This window comes from Passer domesticus, chromosome 2 (genome assembly GCF_036417665.1).
Source record: "Passer domesticus isolate bPasDom1 chromosome 2, bPasDom1.hap1, whole genome shotgun sequence".
Classification (NCBI taxonomy): Eukaryota; Metazoa; Chordata; class Aves; order Passeriformes; family Passeridae; genus Passer; species Passer domesticus.
Window position 1 is genome coordinate 126,964,781 of NC_087475.1, and position 19,672 is coordinate 126,984,452.

General features: G+C 50.8%; 1 protein-coding gene across 7 annotated transcripts in view; it reads right to left on the bottom strand.

Moving 5' to 3' along the window:
• Positions 1 to 396: 396 nt before the first annotated feature.
• LOC135295108 (protein let-653-like) overlaps positions 397 to 19,672 on the bottom strand; it is a 183,198-nt gene continuing 163,922 nt past the window's right edge. For 6 of the 7 annotated variants that reach the window (XM_064411194.1, XM_064411196.1, XM_064411199.1 and 3 more), the window contains one exon: positions 397 to 4,162. In XM_064411194.1, coding sequence (XP_064267264.1) covers positions 3,348 to 4,162 — 815 coding nt within the window. In that variant the 3' untranslated portion in view covers positions 397 to 3,347. The remainder of the gene's footprint in view (positions 4,163 to 19,672) is intronic. The other variant, XR_010357157.1, reaches the window with a different exon arrangement.

Consider the following 19,672-nt stretch of genomic DNA (forward strand, 5'->3'; position numbering starts at 1 on the left):
ATAATCCCTGCGCTTTTCCCTGCCAGGGAAGGGCCTTCCCCGGGGCTGTCACTCGTGTGTGCGTGCTGGCTGAAGCCTTGTGCAGGTTCCTGTGGGCTGCAGCTCTGCTCTCCTGCAGGGGGAAGCTGCCCCGTGCTCTGTGCTCATAGATGCTGCAGAGCCTTCAGCCTCCCTGCACTGCTGGGAGATAACTGATTAAATACCATGGGCAAATCTCTGCTGTGCCGTCCTGGTGTCTTTGTATGCTTTGGTGATTGCAGGACAAAGTGACTTTGGAAACAAACGTGTCTAGCTGTGTATTTGAAATAAATGTATGGACTTGTCAGAAAACCCCACAAACACCAGAGTGGCTTTTTTTTACAAATTTATTTATTTTAACGGGAGACAGAGGAGTTATCGAGTCCTGCGGGGCAAGGAGAGGAACCTCCTGGGTTGGGACAGGGAGTGCTGCGGCTTTGTTTGAATAAAGGCAGAGTGCCCCGGGGCACGGCCCGCGGGGTTTTCCCTCTCTCGGTTTGGGAGGGCGCCGCCTCCTTTCGTCCCGAATTCCCGGCTCTTCCTCCCCACTGGCTGAGGCCCCGGGAGGGTGCAGCCCTCATCCTTCATCCCAGCTGAGAAACCCAACCCCGCGGGGCTCTGGAGCCCCTGAGCCCAGTGTGGCATGGCCACTGCTGTCCTGCTGTCCTGGCTGTGTCCTGCTGTCCTGCTGGCTGTTCTGCACACCACAGGCAGAGTCTCTGTGCACTGAGCTGCCTGCCCGAGGAATCCCAAACCAACTCAGGGACAGATGGACAAGGGAATAAACTAAATTAGAGAATAAATGTCAAAATACTCAAATGACCTCAAGTAACCCCTGTGACCTAAAGTAACCCCTACGACCTGGAATAACCTCGATTGTGACCTCAAACGACCCCCACGACCTGGAGTAACCCCGACTGTGACCTCAAATGACCCCGAGCAGGGTCTGAAATGACCTAAAGTAACCCCTGGAGAAACCAAAAAATTCTCAAATGACCTGAAGTAACCTCTGTGACCTGAAATGACCCCTATGACCTGGAGTAACCTTGATCGTGACCTCAAACGACCCCTGTGACCTGGAGTAACCCCGACTGTGACCTCAAATGACCCCTACGACCTGGAGTAACCCCGATTGTGACCTCAAACGACCCCTACGACCTGGAGTAACCCCGACTGTGACCTCAAATGACCCCGAGCAGGGTCTGAAATGACCTGAAGTAACCCCTGGAGAAACCAAAAAATTTTGGTATGACCTCAAGTAACCTCTGTGACCTGAAATGACCCCTACGACCTGGAGTAACCCCGACTGTGACCTCAAACGACCCCCACGACCTGGAGTAACCCCGACTGTGACCTCAAATGACCCCAAGCAGGGTCTGAAATGACCTGAAGTAACCCCTGGAGAAACCAAAAAATTTTGGTATGACCTCAAGTAACCTCTGTGACCTGAAATGACCCCTACGACCTGGAGTAACCCCGACTGTGACCTCAAACGACCCCCACGACCTGGAGTAACCCTGATTGTGACCTCAAATGACCCCAAGCAGGGTCTGAAATGACCTGAAGTAACCCCTGGAGAAACCAAAAAATTTTGGTATGACCTCAAGTAACCTCTGTGACCTGAAATGACCCCTACGACCTGGAGTAACCCCGACTGTGACCTCAAACGACCCCCACGACCTGGAGTAACCCCGATTGTGACCTCAAATGACCCCAAGCAGGGTCTGAAATGACCTAAAGTAACCCCTGGAGAAACCAAAAAATTCTCAAACAACCTCAAGTAACCTCTGTGACCTCAAACGACCCCTACGACCTGGAGTAACCTCGATCATGACCTCAAACGACCCCTACGACCTGGAGTAACCCCGACTGTGACCTCAAATGACCCCTGTGACCTGGAATAACTTCAACTGTGACCTCAAGTGCCTTGTTCAGGGTTTTATTTTGTTTTAACTAAGGGGCGAAAAGGCACTTGCCTTTGCTGAGATGCTCTGCATCAAATTTATGTGATGACGAAGATGATGATGATGATGATGATGATGAAGATGATGATGAAGATGATGATGAAGATGATGATGAAGATGATGATGAAGATGATGATGAAGATGATGATGAAGATGATGATGAAGATGATGATGATCTGTTGATGGCGCAGTGTTGCTGTGCTCATTGGTTCCTGTTGTTCTCCACCTCTCAGCAGTCCCACAGCAGCAGGGGCTCGTATCAAGACCAGGCAGGGTGCTCAGGCTTCTGTCTCTGCAGCAGCAATCCCAAAGGCCAGCGAGGTCCTTTTGGGTCTCTGGGATCCCCGTTTCTGGGATGGGCCTGCTGAGGGTGCAGGGCCTCAGGGCCAGCCACCGTGGGGTGTTTGTGCCCCTCGTTCCCAGACAAATGCACGGCAGCTGTGGGACCCTCCTGCCACCCCAGAAACACAAATGGGTTCCACTCCCACATGCCTTGGTGGCACCAGGCTGCCCTGAGTGCCAGTGCCCACCAAAGCTGTACCTTTGTGGGCAGACAGGCCATGGCATCCACACAGTCCAGCAGATCCAGTTCTCCTTTTCCTCCACGTGCCTGGAGACAGGGCCCCTCTAATCCTGGTCAGGCACACGCTGGTGTCCCCTGTGAATGTGTTCCTGAGAGCAAGGAGAACTGGTCTCCAGGAGAACCAGTGGTGTTCCCATTCCTGTAGGGTCCAGAGCTCTGTCCACGGGAGGCCAGAGCACTGCTGACTCGAGATGAGCTCTGCTGAAATTCCTCTTCAAAGTTCAGGCACCCAGGCTGCTAAGGAGGAGGGGGCTTTTCCGTGCTCCTGAAAGAAAAAGCAGAGGTTACCTGGTGGAGTGTATCCTCTCTGCCTGGCTGGGGGGCATCTGCTCCTCATGCAGAGACTGGCTGGTTCTGGTGAGTGTGGGAAGTCCCTTCCTGAAGCTCCTTTCTCAGGCTCTCTCCCAAGCTCCAGATGCTCTCAGCCAGCTTTGTTTCCATGGATGAGACATGGTGCACAACAGGGCAGTGACAGAGTCCTTGTAAGTTCCCAGCTTGCTGACCAGGGCTCCCACCTTGTCCTCTCCTTCCCTCCACGGCACATCTCCAGGTCACGGGAGGATCTCTCTGGTCCAAGGCGTGCAAATCTCATCCACATCTGCAATGTGCACTGTACATCCTTGGGGCTCTCAGGGAAAAATGATCTCCTTGGTCCACTGTGCTCCCTTTCCCTGGTGCACCTGGAGATCTTTACAAAGGTGTCCATCCCTCTCCATAGCTTACAAAGGTGTCCATCTCTGTCCCTACTTTACAAAGCACCCACCCCTCACACTCACCAGCAGTCACTGCCAGAGGCTGACAGTTCCCTGGGCTCTCCCGGTCGCCTGGGCACTGACCACAGCTGGCAGCCCACCCAGGGCCACAGTGACAGTGATGACCACTGGTGCTGGCTCTCCTCGGTGTGAGGGTCCGGCCACCTCCCCATCAGCCACTCTTTGGATGGATCTGCTCTTGGATTTCTTCTTCTGAACGGGGGCAGCTGCTGCTGGCTTGGGCTGCCCTGGCTTGGTGGCGGTCTGTGTGGAAGCACTGACTGCCCTTTTGGCTCCTCTTCTCTCCATGCCAGGCCGTGCAGTCGTGGTGCTCGTTGCTGTGCTGTGGGTTCCTCTTCTCTCCATGCCAGGCCGTGCAGTCGTGGTGCTCATTGCTGTGCTGTGGGTTCCTCTTCTCTCCATGCCAGGCTGTGCAGTCGTGGTGCTCGTTGCTGTGCTGTGGGTTCCTCTTCTCTCCATGCCAGGCTGTGCAGTCGTGGTGCTCGTTGCTGTGCTGTGGGTTCCTCTTCTCTCCATGCCAGGCTGTGCAGTCGTGGTGCTCGTTGCTGTGCTGTGGGTTCCTCTTCTCTCCATGCCAGGCCGTGCAGTCGTGGTGCTCGTTGCTGTGCTGTGGGTTCCTCTTCTCTCCATGCCAGGCCGTGCAGTCGTGGTGCTTGTTGCTGTGTTTTGGGTTCCTCTTCTCTCCATGCCAGGCCGTGCAGTCGTGGTGCTCACCGGCTCTGTCCTTCCCTCCTCCTCCTCCTCCAGACCCCGCTGTACCACCCGGAGCACTTCTCTGTCTCTAAGCATGGTGCAGAGGCTGTAAAGGGTGCAAAGGGTGCAGGCTGCAGAGAGAAGACAAAGCAGAACTAACAAGATGATTATGCCGTCTTTGACACCCAGAGGGAACTCGAGATTTTCAAAAACTGCATTGTCAGGTCTGAAAGTCGGGGAGAAACCACTCTCTGCTCTTTCCCCCTGGGGCTGGGTGAGATTGTTGAGGAGGATGCAGATGGAGCAGCCCAGATTAGGAAAAGAAAAGGAAAGTGAACTTGTATTCCAAGTTAGGCTCACTTCCTCAGAGGTTATCATGCAATAGACACAAAAAGCCAACAAAGCAATTTTCATACCATTCCCTGAACTCAAGAGGAGCATTGCAGCAGACAGGTGGTTCCCGATGTGTGGGAAAAGACAGAGAGCAAGGCATGAGACCCACATAAGCATGGAGAGCATCACAGTGAGCAGGAGGTTTCTGCAACACAAAATTGTCATTCTGACTTCTCTCAGGACTGGCTCCATGCAGGGTGCCAAAACATGTACCAGTCTCAAAGCAAACCAGGAGGAGACCCCAAGTCAGAGCTACAATTTAACAGGAGAATGAAATAAAGGCAGAAAACACCAGCTTAAACTGACAGGGTCAGAATACAACCTGGCACCCCGGAGGTGTGATCAGATGGTGGCTGCGGCTCTCTGGGAGGGATGGCCGGGTTCTGTCGGAGCACGGATCCTGCACAAGGGCCTGGTCGTCCTCTGGAGCTCCCCTGCTGATTCTGGACCTCTTCTCCTCTGGGAACTCAGCAGGCAAAGTGCTGGTGGTGCTCCAAGCCCCAGCTTATATGCAGCTGGGACTGCCAGGCTCCTCCCCCTGGGCGGAGCATCTCACAATGGGATGATGTCACTTGGGAGTCATCCAGGGAGATTTTGGGGGCCCCTGCACAGAAATATCCCTCCTCCAAGAGACTTCTTGGAGATGAGTCATGGAAGAGAGAAAGAGCACTGTTCTAACAGCTGATGGAGATGGGGACAGCATTCATGCTTTCAGTTTCATTTCTTATTCTCACCTAAGACATAACCCCACCCAGGCACTGCAACGACCTCAAGAAACCCCAAATGACCTCAAGAAACCCCTGTGACCTGAAGCAGCCCCTGGGGTCCTGCACCCTCACTCCTGGGGAGGAGCAGCCCATCAGATCCAGGCTGGCAGGGCAGGGGTGCCAGGCAGGCTCTCCCACAGCTCCCCTCCCTGCCTGCTCCCTCTACTTATCTTCTTCCTGAGGAGCTGGCTCCTCAGCAGCAGGATCTGAGCAAGCCCTTCAGTTTTGCTGCACACAGCCAGTACAGAGTCTTAAACTGGGTTAAAAAACCCCGAAAGTGATGAATATTGTTCCACAGAGAAAAAGCGTAAAACAACTCAGTGAACACAAGACTGCTCACGTCTCATTCTGCCTGGCTCTCCCAGCCCTGTGCAATGTGTTTGAAGGGAATGGGCAGAGGCAGCTGTGGATATAACACACACAGTGCTCATTCCCATCCACTCACACATTCACCAAGAGTGCTGGAACTAAATGCACCTGCTCATCTTTCCCACTCACCAAAAATCATCTGAATAATTGTTCCCCCTTTGGCATAAAATCCAAATCAGACAGAGAAGTTCCTGTGCCTACCAGGAAACACTTTTTGGTGCAGCAAGGGCTCCAGTGTGGTGAGCCTGGGTACAACAGCAGATCTGACACCCTGAACAATCCATTTCTAATGTTCTTTTTACAAAAGGCACACTGACTCCTTCCCAGTCACTGTCCTGGTGGCTGCCCCCTTCCATATTGTCCTGAGGCTCGCTGTGCTTTTCCCCACTGGGGGCTGTAAAAACTGTGCCATTATCCTTGCTTGTACCTTTTCCTCATCCCTTCTTTCACACCTCTCTGAGATCCCTTTCTAACCAATTCCTGGCAGGCTCAGCCACCTCTCCAGCCCCTGCTCCCACTGCACATGGGCTCTCACCCTCCCACAGCCACCAAACTATGCAAAATCACTCAGCTTAAACCAAATCCCTTTGTGAGTCAGGCCAGGCTTTGGGGACACATTGTCTCTTACAGGGTACACCAAAGGTGCCATACCCCACAGCCTGTCCTGTGCCTCACATGGACACCACAGCCTGTCCTTGTAACTCACAGGGACACCACAGCCTGTCCTGTGCCTCACAGGGACACCACAGCCTGTCTGTGCCTCACAGGGACACCAAACCCTGTCCTGTGCCTCACAGGGACACCACAGCCTGTCCTTGTAACTCACAGGGACACCACAGCCTGTCCTGTGCCTCACAGGGACACCACAGCCTGTCCCTGTGCCTCACAGGGACACCACAGCCTGTCCTGTGCCTCACAGGGACACCACAGCCTGTCTGTGCCTCACAGGGACACCAAACCCTGTCCTGTGCCTCACAGGGACACCACAGCCTGTCCTGTGCCTCACAGAGACACCAAACCCTGTCCCTGTGCCTCACAGGGCACATCCAGTCTTTCCTGATCACACAGTCTCCCACTTCCATTTCCCTAAATCACATTTCTCCACATTTCCCTTCCACCAGTCTTTCCCAAACCAACACCTTTGCCCCCTCTGGGTGTGCATTGCCAAGACCCTTTCCTGGCCCCTCTTACTGTCCCCTCTGGGCGTCCATCCTCACCTGGGAGAAGTGCAATGTCTCCTCCCGGACAACGTGCAAACCACCCCAACATTTTCCCAAAGGACCCTTCAGGGGTATTTTGGGATCACCATCCCTAAGTCAAGCCCCTGTTTCTGACTCTGCTGCCATGCACCCTGCCATGTTTTACTGCCCAAAGTTGCACTCGTGGGTGAGATTTGCCAAACCCTTCCTGACTCTCCCTCAGTGCCTGCTCTGGACATCCACGTGGACTCCCCCATGTCCCCTCTCCTGTGTCCTGGGCAGTCTCGGGTGCCCCATGACCCTCCAGGTGCCAACCAGCACCCAAGGGAGCTGGGCACCCAAACTGGGGCACCAAACTGAGCTGGCACCTCTGGCCACGCGCCAGGAGCTGGATGGTGCAAGGATCCCGGACGAGCCCCCACCTGGCAGGAGATGCCACGGGTTTGTGCCCAGAAAGGAGACAGCCCTGCAACTGTGTTCCAGGAAAGGGAGAGGCCCTGGGGAACATGCCCAAGGGGTTTTTCCTTCCTCCCTTTCTCTCTCTCTTTGTTTTTTCTCTCATTCTCTCTCTCTTCCGTTTTTTTCTCTTTCCCTCTTTCTCTCTCTCCCTCCCTCTTCCAGTTTTTTCTCTCCTTCTCACTCTCTCTCCCTGTCTTTTTCCTCTCTCTCCCATTTTACTTCCCTCCGTCTCCCCCTCCCTCCCTCTCCCATTTTTTTCTCTTTTCCACACTTTCTCTCCCTCTCCCATTTTATTCTCTCTTTTTCTGTCTCTCTTTCTCTCCCTCTCTCTCCCTCTAATGTTTTTTTCTCTCTTTCTCTCCCTCCCCCACTCTCTCTCCCTTCTTCTCTCCCTCTCCTGGGTTTTTCTCTTTCTCTCCCTGTCCCCCCTGCTTTTTCCCCTCTTTCTCTCCCTCCTTCCCTCATTTTTTCCCTCTCCCTCCTTCTCTCCCATTTTTTTCTCTTTCTCTCCTGGCTTTTTCCTCTCTCCCATTTCATTCTCTCTCTTTTTCTCTCTCTCCCATTTTTCTCTCTCTCTCCCTCCCTGCCTCTCTCAGCTGCAGCCTCCTCTCCTCCCAAACTCCCGAACCTTCCTGAGCCAGGTGCCACACTCCCCTGAAGCTGTTATTTCACCCCAAAGTTGAGAGCCTCAGCCTTGTGCAGACCCCAGAGTGCCTGGGCTCTGCCCCAGTCACAGAGACACCCAGAGCCATTCCAAAGCTCCACAGCTGTTTGTGAAGACATCAGCTTTCCTCCCAGACCCTTTGGTTTCATTTCTTTACCGTTGTGTCATTTCTTTTTCACATTAAAATGAAGCAATGTATTTCCCCATTGCCAGGGAAAGGCAGCTTCGGTATTTTTGTAATGCTCCTTTCTCATTCAGTCTGGGTTTTTACATTCTGCTTGGGGTTTTGCTAGATAATAAACAAAGTGGGTCTGATTCCTTGGGAAATAAAATATACAAAAGTGATTTAGTGCTGGCTTCCCAGACTCGCTCATAAGAAGTTTCCTGAAGCAAACTGGTATTTCAAAACCTGGTCCCGAAATGTATATTCATCTCTGAGATGAAAAGGAAAGATTCTGGAGCAAATAATCCACCACAAAGATGCAGCCGAGGGAATATATTTATGGTAAAAACAATGGCTTAGCAAAACACTTCATTATAGCAGAGAGAGGATTCAGACAGGCTCTGAGACAAATAAATTCCAATCTCAGAGTCTGACTAAGACTAACTTGACATTTTCTGACTACTTCCAGAAGCAAGAGCAAGAGAAAACGAGGAATGTACTGGAAGGGAAGGGAGGGCATTTTCAGCTGGAGATTTCTGTCAGTGCTGCCTGTATTGGGCTGCCACTTGCAGAAAATGTTCCAGCTGTCAGTGAGGACAAACAAAACGTATTCAAAAGCACAAATGCTCTGGTTTTTAGCCAGAAGTGGCTGGGGAAGGGCTGTGACAGGAGGCTGTACAAGCCATGTACAGCCACAGAGTTTATTCCAGTCCAGGGATCAGAAGGGGCTGAAGCCACTGTGTCCTCCGTGACAGCAAACACAACCAATTGTCTCATCTTAAAAACTGTTCAGGGGGAAAGGGAAAATGCAAGATTGACCTCAGCTGTCTGCAGCAGAGCAAAAGCAGAGCACAAATGGTTACCTGAGATCTCAACCCTCCACTCCCAGCCCTTTAAAAATGAAAGAGGGAGCTAATTTTACCATTAGGCTTTTTATTCTTTTATCTCATCCTGTGCCTGTCACTCCAAAAAGGCTCCTCACTCCAATGTGTCACCACCTGAGCAGTGGGAAATTCTGAGCCATTGTGGAAAAGTAAACTTTGCTGTAAACTTTTACTTTCCTGTTGTAGGCAGCGAGCCCCAGCAGGGTCTGGCCAGAGCACCTCCCTGCCCCCCCAGAACAAATGCTGCTGCTGAGGGGAGTTCCCTGAGGTGCAATTTTAACCAAACACAATCTGTGTATTGATGAACACATCACACAGCTCCCTTCAGCACCCCCTTTCCTTTAATTCATTCCAACAACAGCAAACAACAAAGAGCTCGCAGCAATTTAAGTGACAAATCCAACACCTTTGCACCAAAAAGACTCCAAAAGCAGAGAACTCACCCATTCCCTGGAGCAGGCACGGTGACTGCTTGAACTCTGTTCCCCACTGCCTGATGCTCCCAGCTGCCCTGAGGTGCTCCCTGATTGCCAGAGGTGATGAGCCACCAGCTCCAGGCCCTGGCAGGGCCATGCTCCTGCATCTGGAGCTTCCAAGTGGGAAACATTTTTCTCTTTCATTCAGGAAATCACCTGCAGAGCCTGGCAAGCGCTGCCTCCCACACTGGCACATCCAGCACAAACCCCACCAGTGGAGGCCAAGGGCACTGGCAGGTGAGTGCCTCCTGCACGGCCAGGCTGCCCCGAGCCCTGCTCTCCCTCTGGGCACCCAAAAGCCCCCACGGGGTCAGTCCCAGCCTGGGCTCCCTGATCCTCGAGGTCTTTCCCAGCCCGAATGATCGTGGGATTCCAGAGCTCCTGGTGAGCAGAGGGTTCCCAGGGCAGGTTCCCGGATGTCTGTGGGCTGCCCCGGGGTCTCCAGCAGCCTTCACTCCACCTCCCAGCTCCTGGGCACGTCTCTTGAAGCAGAAAGTGCAGTGATGATCCTGGAACCCGTCAGGAAATGGAGTTTGTGGAGCAGGGGAGGTGTGCAGGGCCATGAAGCGCTGCCTGCCCAGCCCTGTCAGGGATTTGCTGTCCCTGGGCTCAGCACACCAGCAGGGCTCTGTGTGACACCCAGAACCAGGTCTGGAAACCCTGCCCTGCATCCGTGGTCTGGAAACCCTGCCCTGCCAGAAGGAACCACTCACAGATCCCGTGACAGACTGGCTGCCAGCAGAGCCTGCTCACAGCTCTGTCCCCCACTGCCTTCTCGTGGCACTGCCCGTGCCATTCCACAGGGAGCCAGAACACCCCCACACCACGGGGTGGCACAGAGCCACGGGGGTGCCAGAGCTGGCACAGAAATGCTCCGGTTCTGCTCGTACCCTCCCCAGGAGGGCAGGGGTCAGAGCTTTCTGCAGCCCCTGGAAAGGCTCTTGCTGGCAGCAGTTGATCTTTTAAGGTCAGAAGTGTCAGCCCCAGTCAGAGTTACCCAGGGTCAGCTGCCAGGAGCCCTGGACATGTTTGGTTATTTGTGAGGACACAGCCCTGCAGCCCTGGAGATGTTTGGTTGGTTATTCTGAGGGGATGGACACAGCCCTGCAGCCCTGGAGATGTTTGGTTGGTTATTCTGAGGGGATGGACACAGCCCTGCAGCCCTGGAGATGTTTGGTTGGTTATTCTGAGGGGATGGACAATGCCCTGCAGCCCTGGAGATGTTTGGTTGGTTATTTGTGAGGACACAGCCCTGCAGCCTGGAGATGTTTGGTTTGGTTATTCTGAGGGGATGGACAATGCCCTGCAGCCCTGGACATGTTTGGTTATTCTGAGGGGATGGACAGTGAGCTGCAGCCCTGGAGATGTTTGGTTGGTTGTGAGGACACAGCCCTGCAGCCCTGGAGATGTTTGGTGGTTTCTGAGGGGATGGACAGAGCCCTGCAGCCCTGGAGATGTTTGGTTGGTTATTCTGAGGGGATGGACAATGCAGCCCATCCCCTAAAATCCCTTCCCAGATTTCACAATCTCTCGTGTCACTGGTGGATCAAGTGCTAAACCTGGAGCTGTCCCAAAGCAGGAAATAACCAAGCACAGATCACTCACTGGGTATTTGCTCCCCTGACAAGTGACAGAAAATCCACCCCGCCCTTTAAGGTACACTTGGGGACTTTTAAAACGATGTCATTCTTTTGTTTTGTGGAATTCTTTCACGTAATTCTTTTTTGTTTTCTTTTGTTTGCTTTTCTTTTACTCCCTTTCAACACCTTCCCTGCAGTCTGTTGTCTAATTTGTCTCTGAGGTTTGACCCCCTGTGGAACAGGAGAGCTGGAAATATCTGTTTAATGGGGTTTGATGCTGCCACATTTCCCTGTATAATTCACGTGGTGGCAAAGGCAGTTCCTGGAACTTCTGTGAGAAAATTTTAGTCAATGTCAACAGTGGCACGCCCAGGATGAGTACCAACATTCCATACTAAGAGAAGGAAGTACAGAAAAAGAAATGCCCAGGGGTTGGTTCCAGTGGCCCTCTGTGTTCATTTTATCTCTTCTATCTGCTTTTTTATCTTTTCTGTCTGCAGCCTGTCTCAAAGGGACAGCCCAGCCTAAATATCTGCCCAGGCTCTCTCCAAAGCCCTGCAACAACCAAACAATTCTCTCTTTCCCTACACACACTCAAACCTGACTGACAACATTCTCTCAGAACATTCAGGCCTTGCTCTGTGCTTTTCATAGGATCCTTTCACTGCTGTAATTAATTCTCTGCATCTGGCCAAAGATTGCATTTTTTATCTTCCTGAGCATTAAGTTATGCTATTAATATGGAAATCAGCAGTTTGTGGTTTTCTTGGAGCAGAAGAACTTTTTTTTAATGTTTTAATGCTAATTTCACCACGGTGGTCCCTTTCTGTGCTTCAAAAGTGTAAGTTTTGCTTCCATTTCACTCCAGAAAGCCAAAGTGAAAATCAGATTCCATTAGAGCAGGGAGCACTGACACTGGGCAGCCCTGTCCCCTGCCAGTGCCAGGAATAAACGTGCAGGAAATGGGTGAATTTGGGGAGGTAAGCCCTGAACTCTGTAAGGAAAAGAACAACGTGTGGGGTAGGAGCCAGAATGATCCAGCAGACAGTCACAGAATCCCAGAATCCCACCCCGGCAGTGTCCAAGGCCAGGCTGGATGAGCTTTGGGGCAACCTGGGCTAGTGGAAGGTGTCCCTGCAAGGACACAGTTTCAGACCTAAATTTGACTCCTGCTTTGCCACTTGCATTCTAGGAAATTCAAAGGGTAGATAATTTTGTGTGTAAAACAAATGATAAAAACATTCCAAACAAATAAAAAAATCGTTTCCCCATGTTTATGTCCTAGATAAACTCTGTTGTGATTTTAGGAGCAGAAGAGTTTGGCCCACCAGGAGAGTTATAATTTAGCAAGTTTAATTTCATCCACAGACACATCCAGCTTTGTTTGTCCTTCATCACTTAGCTTGGGGGGGAAATGGGGCAGGATAACTCAAATTCTGCAGTTATTGTAAGAGAAACCACAGGTTCAGTCCTGGATTAATAAACCACATTGCTGAGAGCAGAGTGATGGAACCCACTTCTGTCTGCTGTGTATTGCCAGAGCCATGTGTGCAGGACACCCTGCTCCTTGGGCTATTTCCCTCCTCCAAATGCATTTCTCTGATATTTGGCAGGGTTTTTCTCCCCCTGCACACGGCTGGGGTTTCAGCACTGCCCTGAGATGTGTGTGCCATGTGTGGGGCAGGATTCTGCTGCAGCCCCTGGCTCCTGCTGTCCCCTGGTTTAACCCAGAGCAGTGCATGTCACACCCCAGGGCAGCAAACACTGAATATCCCACCCTGTCCCCCGGGATAAAAACAGTTTGGTTTTCACACAGTTGCCTTAAAAAATCGTAACTCAGCAGGGCAGGGAAACACAAACAAAGGCATTTATTTGTGGCATGAACACCAGCATGGAGTGAGAACACGTCATTCACCAGGAGCTGCTCACTGGGAGAGCATCCAGAATCTCCCACTGCTCAGGAACCTCCAACTCCTGCAGCTGGGCATTCGGCACTGCAGAGATGGACACACTGCATGTGCCTCCCTTGGGAGGGTCTGACACCAAACTGAGTTAAAGAAACTGGAATGTTGCCAAATTAAATTCCATTTAAATTTAAAATATATTAAAAATTAAAATAAAATTAAATATGGGGGGTTCTGAAGGCTGGCAATCAGAGTCTGGGACCTGAACCAAACTCGCTGACACCAAAGCATGTAGAATTTTTTTTTGCCACCACCACGAAATTTTTCAAATTGGCTTAAAATCCTATTTTATACCCAAATGACTGACTTGGACTTTTTGTATGTGTTCTGGATCTCAAAGTCCTTAGGTTCTTCTTCATGAATTTTGCATTAAATCATTAAAGCTGGAGTTATGTTTTAAGTTAGGGAGAACTTCAAAAGTTTGGATTCTTCCTTAATCCATTGACTCAAAGGATTTTAAGAACATCAAACACAGCTACACTTCCAACTAAATCCTAATAGCTGGCGTAATAAATTCATATATATATATATATGTATATATATGCATATATATTTGCATATAGGCACATAACTGCAATAAAAACCCTTATTCCCTTCCTTAAAGGAATTTCTGAGCCTGGATTCCTGTAGGCCATGTGTGTCACTTCTGGCATAAACAACCCACGAATGTTTGCAACGAGGTCCTTTGATCACTTCTTGATCTCTTTGTTTATGTCCCCCAGGGCTCATTTGGGGTTTTGGGGGTTTTTTTTGTCATTTTGTCTGGCACTGCTGGCTCATTCTGCTCTGGAGCTGCAGGGCTCTGCTGCCTGCACAGGGCAAGGGTGATTTCCCCTGGCCTTGCTCCTGGCCCCTTGGGGTGCCACCAGGATTTTCCCAGCTGCTCATTGGGATGGGATGCCCCATCCCGAGCCAGGGGCTGCCCTGAGGAGCAGCTGCTGCTGGCTGTGCACCTCAGTCCCTGCCCAGCTCCAGGAACAGAAATTCTTAGCCTGAGCCCTATTTTAAACTAATTTCCCCTGGGAACTGAAAACTCAGCAGCTCTGCTACCAAAAGGTGAAATATTGGGGAAGCATTAGGAAGGCAGAAGGGCCTGTGCTAAACCTCGGGAGGAACCAGAGCTGCACTTGACAATTCTCCGTGCTAAGTGCTTGCTAAGGGTTGTATTTTTAGAGCTGGGAACACATCCCTGCTCCAGAGTTGTCCCATTTCCTCAGCTGCAGCTGTTTCCTTGTGCTTGTGCAAGGCAGGACGGCCAGAGCTTCTAGCAGAGTTTAATTCTCCGTGAAAATGTTTGGCTGAAATGTGTGTCCAGGGCCCTGTCAGCAGCACCGTGACAATAAAACCCAGCTTTGCCTTAGTGACCTCCAGAAGTTCCTGCAGCACAGAGAGCTCCGTTTTCTCTGTGAGCCATTCCCTGTGCTCAAAGAATGAGGGTGTTGGCATGAAATAAATAAATCTTCAGCCACCACAGGTTATTACCCAAGCTTGAGTGGATGTCACCTCTGGCTTGGCACTAAGCTTCCTCCATGAAAACCTGGCTTTCCTTCCCACTGAGTGGACATTAAAAGGCACCCTATTTGTGGTGAAACAGCAGTTTGACAGTAAAGGATCTCGAGTTCTCAGCCAGCTCCAGGGCAGTGCAGACCCGGCTCTGGGAATTTGGGGATTTGGAACACCCCATCCCTGTTCCCAGCTCCAGGGCAGTGCAGTCCCCAGCTCTGGGAGTTTGGAACACCCCATCCCTGTTCCCTGGATCCCAGGACAGTACAGACCTCAGGCTGTGGGAATTTGGGGGTTGGAACACCCCATCCCTGTTCCCAGCTCCAGGGCAGAGCAGACCCAGCTCTGGGAGTTTGGAACACCCCATCCCTGTTCCCTGGATCCCAGGGCAGAGCAGAGGGAAGCCCAGCCTGGCCAGAGCCTCCTCTGGAGCCGGGGTGGCAGGACAGGGTCACTGGGCAGGTCCTGCCAAGTCCACACTCATTTGTCAGGTGTGTTCCAGACCTGTGCCACCGCCTGTGTTCAGGATGAGATGTCATCCTTTCGGGATTAAACCCAACTCCTGATCTGCAATTCTGAACGGGGATAATTGCTTCAGCAGCATTCCAAACCGGGCTGCAATAATGGAGTGGGCACGCGTTAACAGCAGTAATTTAATTTGTGTGTCCGTTTGTAACACAAGCAGAGAGTCTTTCAGGCATCACTGTCAGGGATATTTCTGCCTCTGGTACACATCGGAGGCCACATTCACAAGAAAGACTTGCATGAATAAAAGATGAGAGCACCGATTCCTCTGCCCAGCCAAACAAAGAAAACAAACATTGCCTTTGGGACACCAGTACAAACAGATGCGTCCAGGCTTGCCTTACCTAAGGAGGGGAGAGGAGCTGCCTGAAACAAACATTTAATTTGGGTAGAACTGCCAGGATTTTGACACTAAGTGGTCTTGAACATCAGCTAATCAAAATAGCTGCTAACCAGCTCGGGAGAGGAACTTGTAATTAGCAGCATAATGAAATTTGCACTCTAGGCTTCCACTGCCTCTCTCCTTCAGAGGAATAAAAGCCTCCAGTGGTCAGTGACATCTGGTTTTTCTAAGAGATGGGAATCTTCAAAGGTGCTGGAGTCACTTCTACAGAGAATCACAGCAATGGTTGGGTTTCTGTCCCCCAGCCACAAAAGCAGTGCCTGTTTCCCTCAGACCAGCTTCAAATGCTCAATCCCTCTGAGAATTGTGGCTCGAGCCCGCTGGGGTTTCATGGTTTCTGAGCTACATGCAGGTTTTATCATCCCAAAACGAGTTCTCAGGTAGTTTTTTGTGAAGTATTCCACAGAGGGGTTGTAGCTGCTTGTTCCCTGCTCTCCAGCCAGCAGCTGCCATTGCAGCCAGGCTGGGAACTGGGCCCTTTGTCACCCTGATATGAATGTGACAGAACTGCCCTGATGTCACACTGATATTGGGATAACTCATGTGATACCACACTAATATTAATGTGATAGAACTGCCCTGATGCCACACTCATATTGGGATAACTCCCCTGATATCACACTGATATTAATCTAACTCCCAGATGTCACACTGATATTGTGATAATGTCACACTGATATTAATCTGGTATAACTGATATCACACTGATATTAATCTGATGTCACACTGATATTGGGATAACTCCCCTGATGTCACACTGATATTAATCTGATGTCACACTGATACTGGGATAACTCCCCTGATGTCACACTGACACTGGGATAACTCCCTGCACTCTGAGCTGCCTCCTTTGCCCAACACCTCCTCCTCCTGAGCTCAGTGGCACTTTCACAGCAGAAGAATTTTGCCTGGGTCTCACCTGGCAGGTGGAGGCCCCCCTTTGGAGGTTTAGGATGGAGACCTCAGCTCCAAGGCAGTAAAATGGTCAGTGCACCAATGACTGGCCACGTTCCCCACTCCAGAGCCTGGAGCAATGAGTCATTAACCCAAGCACATAATTAACTTGGATGAGGGACACATTGCATTTACACTGAGCATGGAATAAAAACCCCAAACACAAGCCAAGGAACAAAAATCTGCCAGGGACTCAGTGTGGAAAAAAGCAGAATAATGCAGCCCACTTCACCCCAAGGATGCCCAGGGCTCTGCAGGTGACCCACAGCAGCACTGGTGACAGAAATCCCCCTGGCAAAGGGCACCTGCTCTGCACTGGGAGGAGAGCCAGCAAGAATCATTTTGGCTGGAGGATGTGTGGAGAAACCTGCATTCTGAACAGGCCCCTGGATTTCCTGTTTGCAGATAGAGGATCTTCCCTCAGATGGGAGGTGCAGCTCTGCAGCTGCAATGAGAGCAGCTCTTTTACTATTATTAATATTATTTACATAGTCATATTATGTGCAAAACGAGTGAAGAAGAGTAAAAACAACCTTGGAAGTGAAGACTGATAAAATCACAGCCTGATTCTCAGAAAATGCCTGACAGCATCTCTAACCACAGTGGATGGAACAGCAGAGCCCTGCCAAAGTCAGAGATGTTTTTATTTCCACAGACAGGTAATGACAATTATTAGTGCATTGTACTCTGCCCCCTTGCAGTGCCAGACACCCTGCTTGCTAACCCTAGGAATCAATAATTATTGCAGCCAATGATCCATCACACCTTTGCTGGGGCTGGCCATTGTGCAAGTTACATTTGCCCAATTGCCAGAGGACAAACCAAGGAGGGCCACTGGCAAATCTGGTCTGGACGTGTCAAGACACAAAAAACAAAAACATATTTAGGAAATATTTGTTTAGAAAGCATTCAGAAATTGCTTTTTTGGTGCACTGACGGTCCATGCTCCAGTTTGTCACCAGAAAAACCACACCAGCCTAAATCACTCTTCAGAAGCAAATCACACCAATCAAGGGTTTGTCCGTGTGAGAATGAAAGTGTGAAAAATTAACTCCCTCAGTTTAGCCTACAGGGAGCTTTTGCCCAAAGGTGAGAAGAGAGAGTCTCAGGCTGGTAAATGTATGAATAATTCCATGGCTCCTGCTGATCTGGTGTGGGAGGTGCTGGATCACAACAGAGCTGGGTGGCAAAGTGACACAAATGAGGAAGGGACTGCTGTCACCCCAGGCGTAAAGAATGGCAGTGGCAAATTACTGCTTATACCCAATTTGGATGAAGTACATTTGCTAAAAACCACTTAAAACTGGATAAAAACCAGAAAGAGAGAAAGACTCTGGGAACTGGAAACCAGTAATCACACAGATGGATTTACATTTCACGGTGAGTCTGACTCATGACCCATGAAAAGGAAAATCCAAACTCCTACACCAAAAAAATGGTTGTGGAGGGCTTCACAAAGCCTTGGCCTGGTCAGTGTGGGGAAGGGGAGGCTGGGAGGGGATCCATCAATGCACACAAATATCCCACCAATCAATCCACACAAATATCCCATCAATGCACACAAATATCCCATCAATGCACACAAATACCCCATCAATGCACACAAATACCCCCAGGGGCTGTCACAGGATGGTGCCACACTGCTCAGTGGTGCCAGTGCCAGGATGAGCAGCAGTGGCCATGAACTGAAACACAACGAGTTCCACCTCATCCTGAGGAAGAACTTCTGTCCATGGAGGGGGCAGAGCCCTGGAACAGCTGCCCAGGGAGGGCCTGGAGTCTCCACCTCGGGGACATCCCAAAAATCCCAAATTCCTGTGTCACCTGCTCCAGGGACCCTGCTCTGGGAGCTGGGTGATCTCCAGAGGTCCCTTCCAACCCCACCATGCTGGAATTCTGGGATAACAGATGTGCCAAAGCTCCTGTAAGTGCAGCACCTCTGAAATGTAGAAGAAGCAATTACTGACTCCAAGGAGGGGGCAATAACCACAAAGCTGGTGACGGAAACTGGGTGGATTTCATGCAAACACTGCAGCCTCTGAATGCGAATGTTTGATCCTCATTTTCAAAAGGTCATGTTCATCCTCAGTGCAGGGACACACTGGAACTGGGGCAAGCAGCCCTAACAGGCATGGAAATATGGAAATCAATACATTTCACTGCTCTGTGCTCAGAGCCTGTGCTGAGGGGAGTGGTGCCAGTGCCACGAGACTGGCTGCCCATTCCAGCCTTCAATATCCCCTTCTGCCTCCCTCACCTGCCTGTCCAGAGGCACAGGGCAGCACAAGAGCACGTGAACTGCTCCTGTTGCCTTTCTCTGGGAAAAAAAAAAGCTTCTCTTGCTTTTTGCTGCAAAGCAAAGCACTCATTTATTTGAAATAAATGTGATTTTATCTCCGCTGTGTCTGGGAGAACACAGAGAGCAGCAGAGGAACACGGCAGCCGAGTGCCTCAGCAGAGGATGCTGTGGGAGGCACAGAAGGGAGTCAGGCTGCTGCTCTGTGTCTGGAGAGGCAGATGGGTCTGGGCTGGCCTGGGGGAGACAGCAGCTGCCACACACGGAGCTGGGCTCAGCTCCTGTGACATTGCACTGCTGGCCACCAGCAGATCCTGAGTTCTTAGCCGGAGCACTCAGAGTGCTTGTTTTTTACACAACAATGAGCGGGTAATTAGAGAGTCCAGAAGCATTATTAATAAGAGAAGCCTGTTTTAGAAAGAGCTCAGCTCACTCCTGTCAAGCAGCTGCAGATCACTAAATGGGGTTTTTTGATGCTGCTCTCTCAAATCCTGCTCTGCTTCCTTCAGCCCCACTGGCAGCTCAGACTCAATTAACCTTTGGTTAGACCAAAGGGTGACACTGGTTCTATCCTGGGAATCTCTGCCTTGCTGCTGGACCTTCAAAAACCAACACTGTTGCAGCTTTTCTGCTTCCTGAAGCACCCCTTGAGATAACTTTTTTTTTTTTCAGAACACTTTCTCTGTGCCTGAAAAAAAAAAGGCAGTGCAAAGCCACCTCAGGCTCGTGCCCCAAAGCAAAGGGAGGAGCAGATTTCCTGAGCTAAAGCAAAATCCCTGGAGCAGAGCCTGCAAGGAGCATCCCCTTCCTCGTGTGGGTTCCTGCAGGAATGTGTGTCCTTCTCTCCTGACCACACGCATTTTTGGGAAGCATGGTTGATTATGCTGCGTGGCTAAATGCACCTTAGACAGGCAGGGAACATTAAATGTGGCTGCAAAAAAAAGAGAGAGAATCTTTGAACCGAACAGAAACATGCTCAGGAGTCTTCTTGGCTTTCTCTGCTATTTTGCAGCCAAAAGCTGCAGGAATATTTTTGTTTACA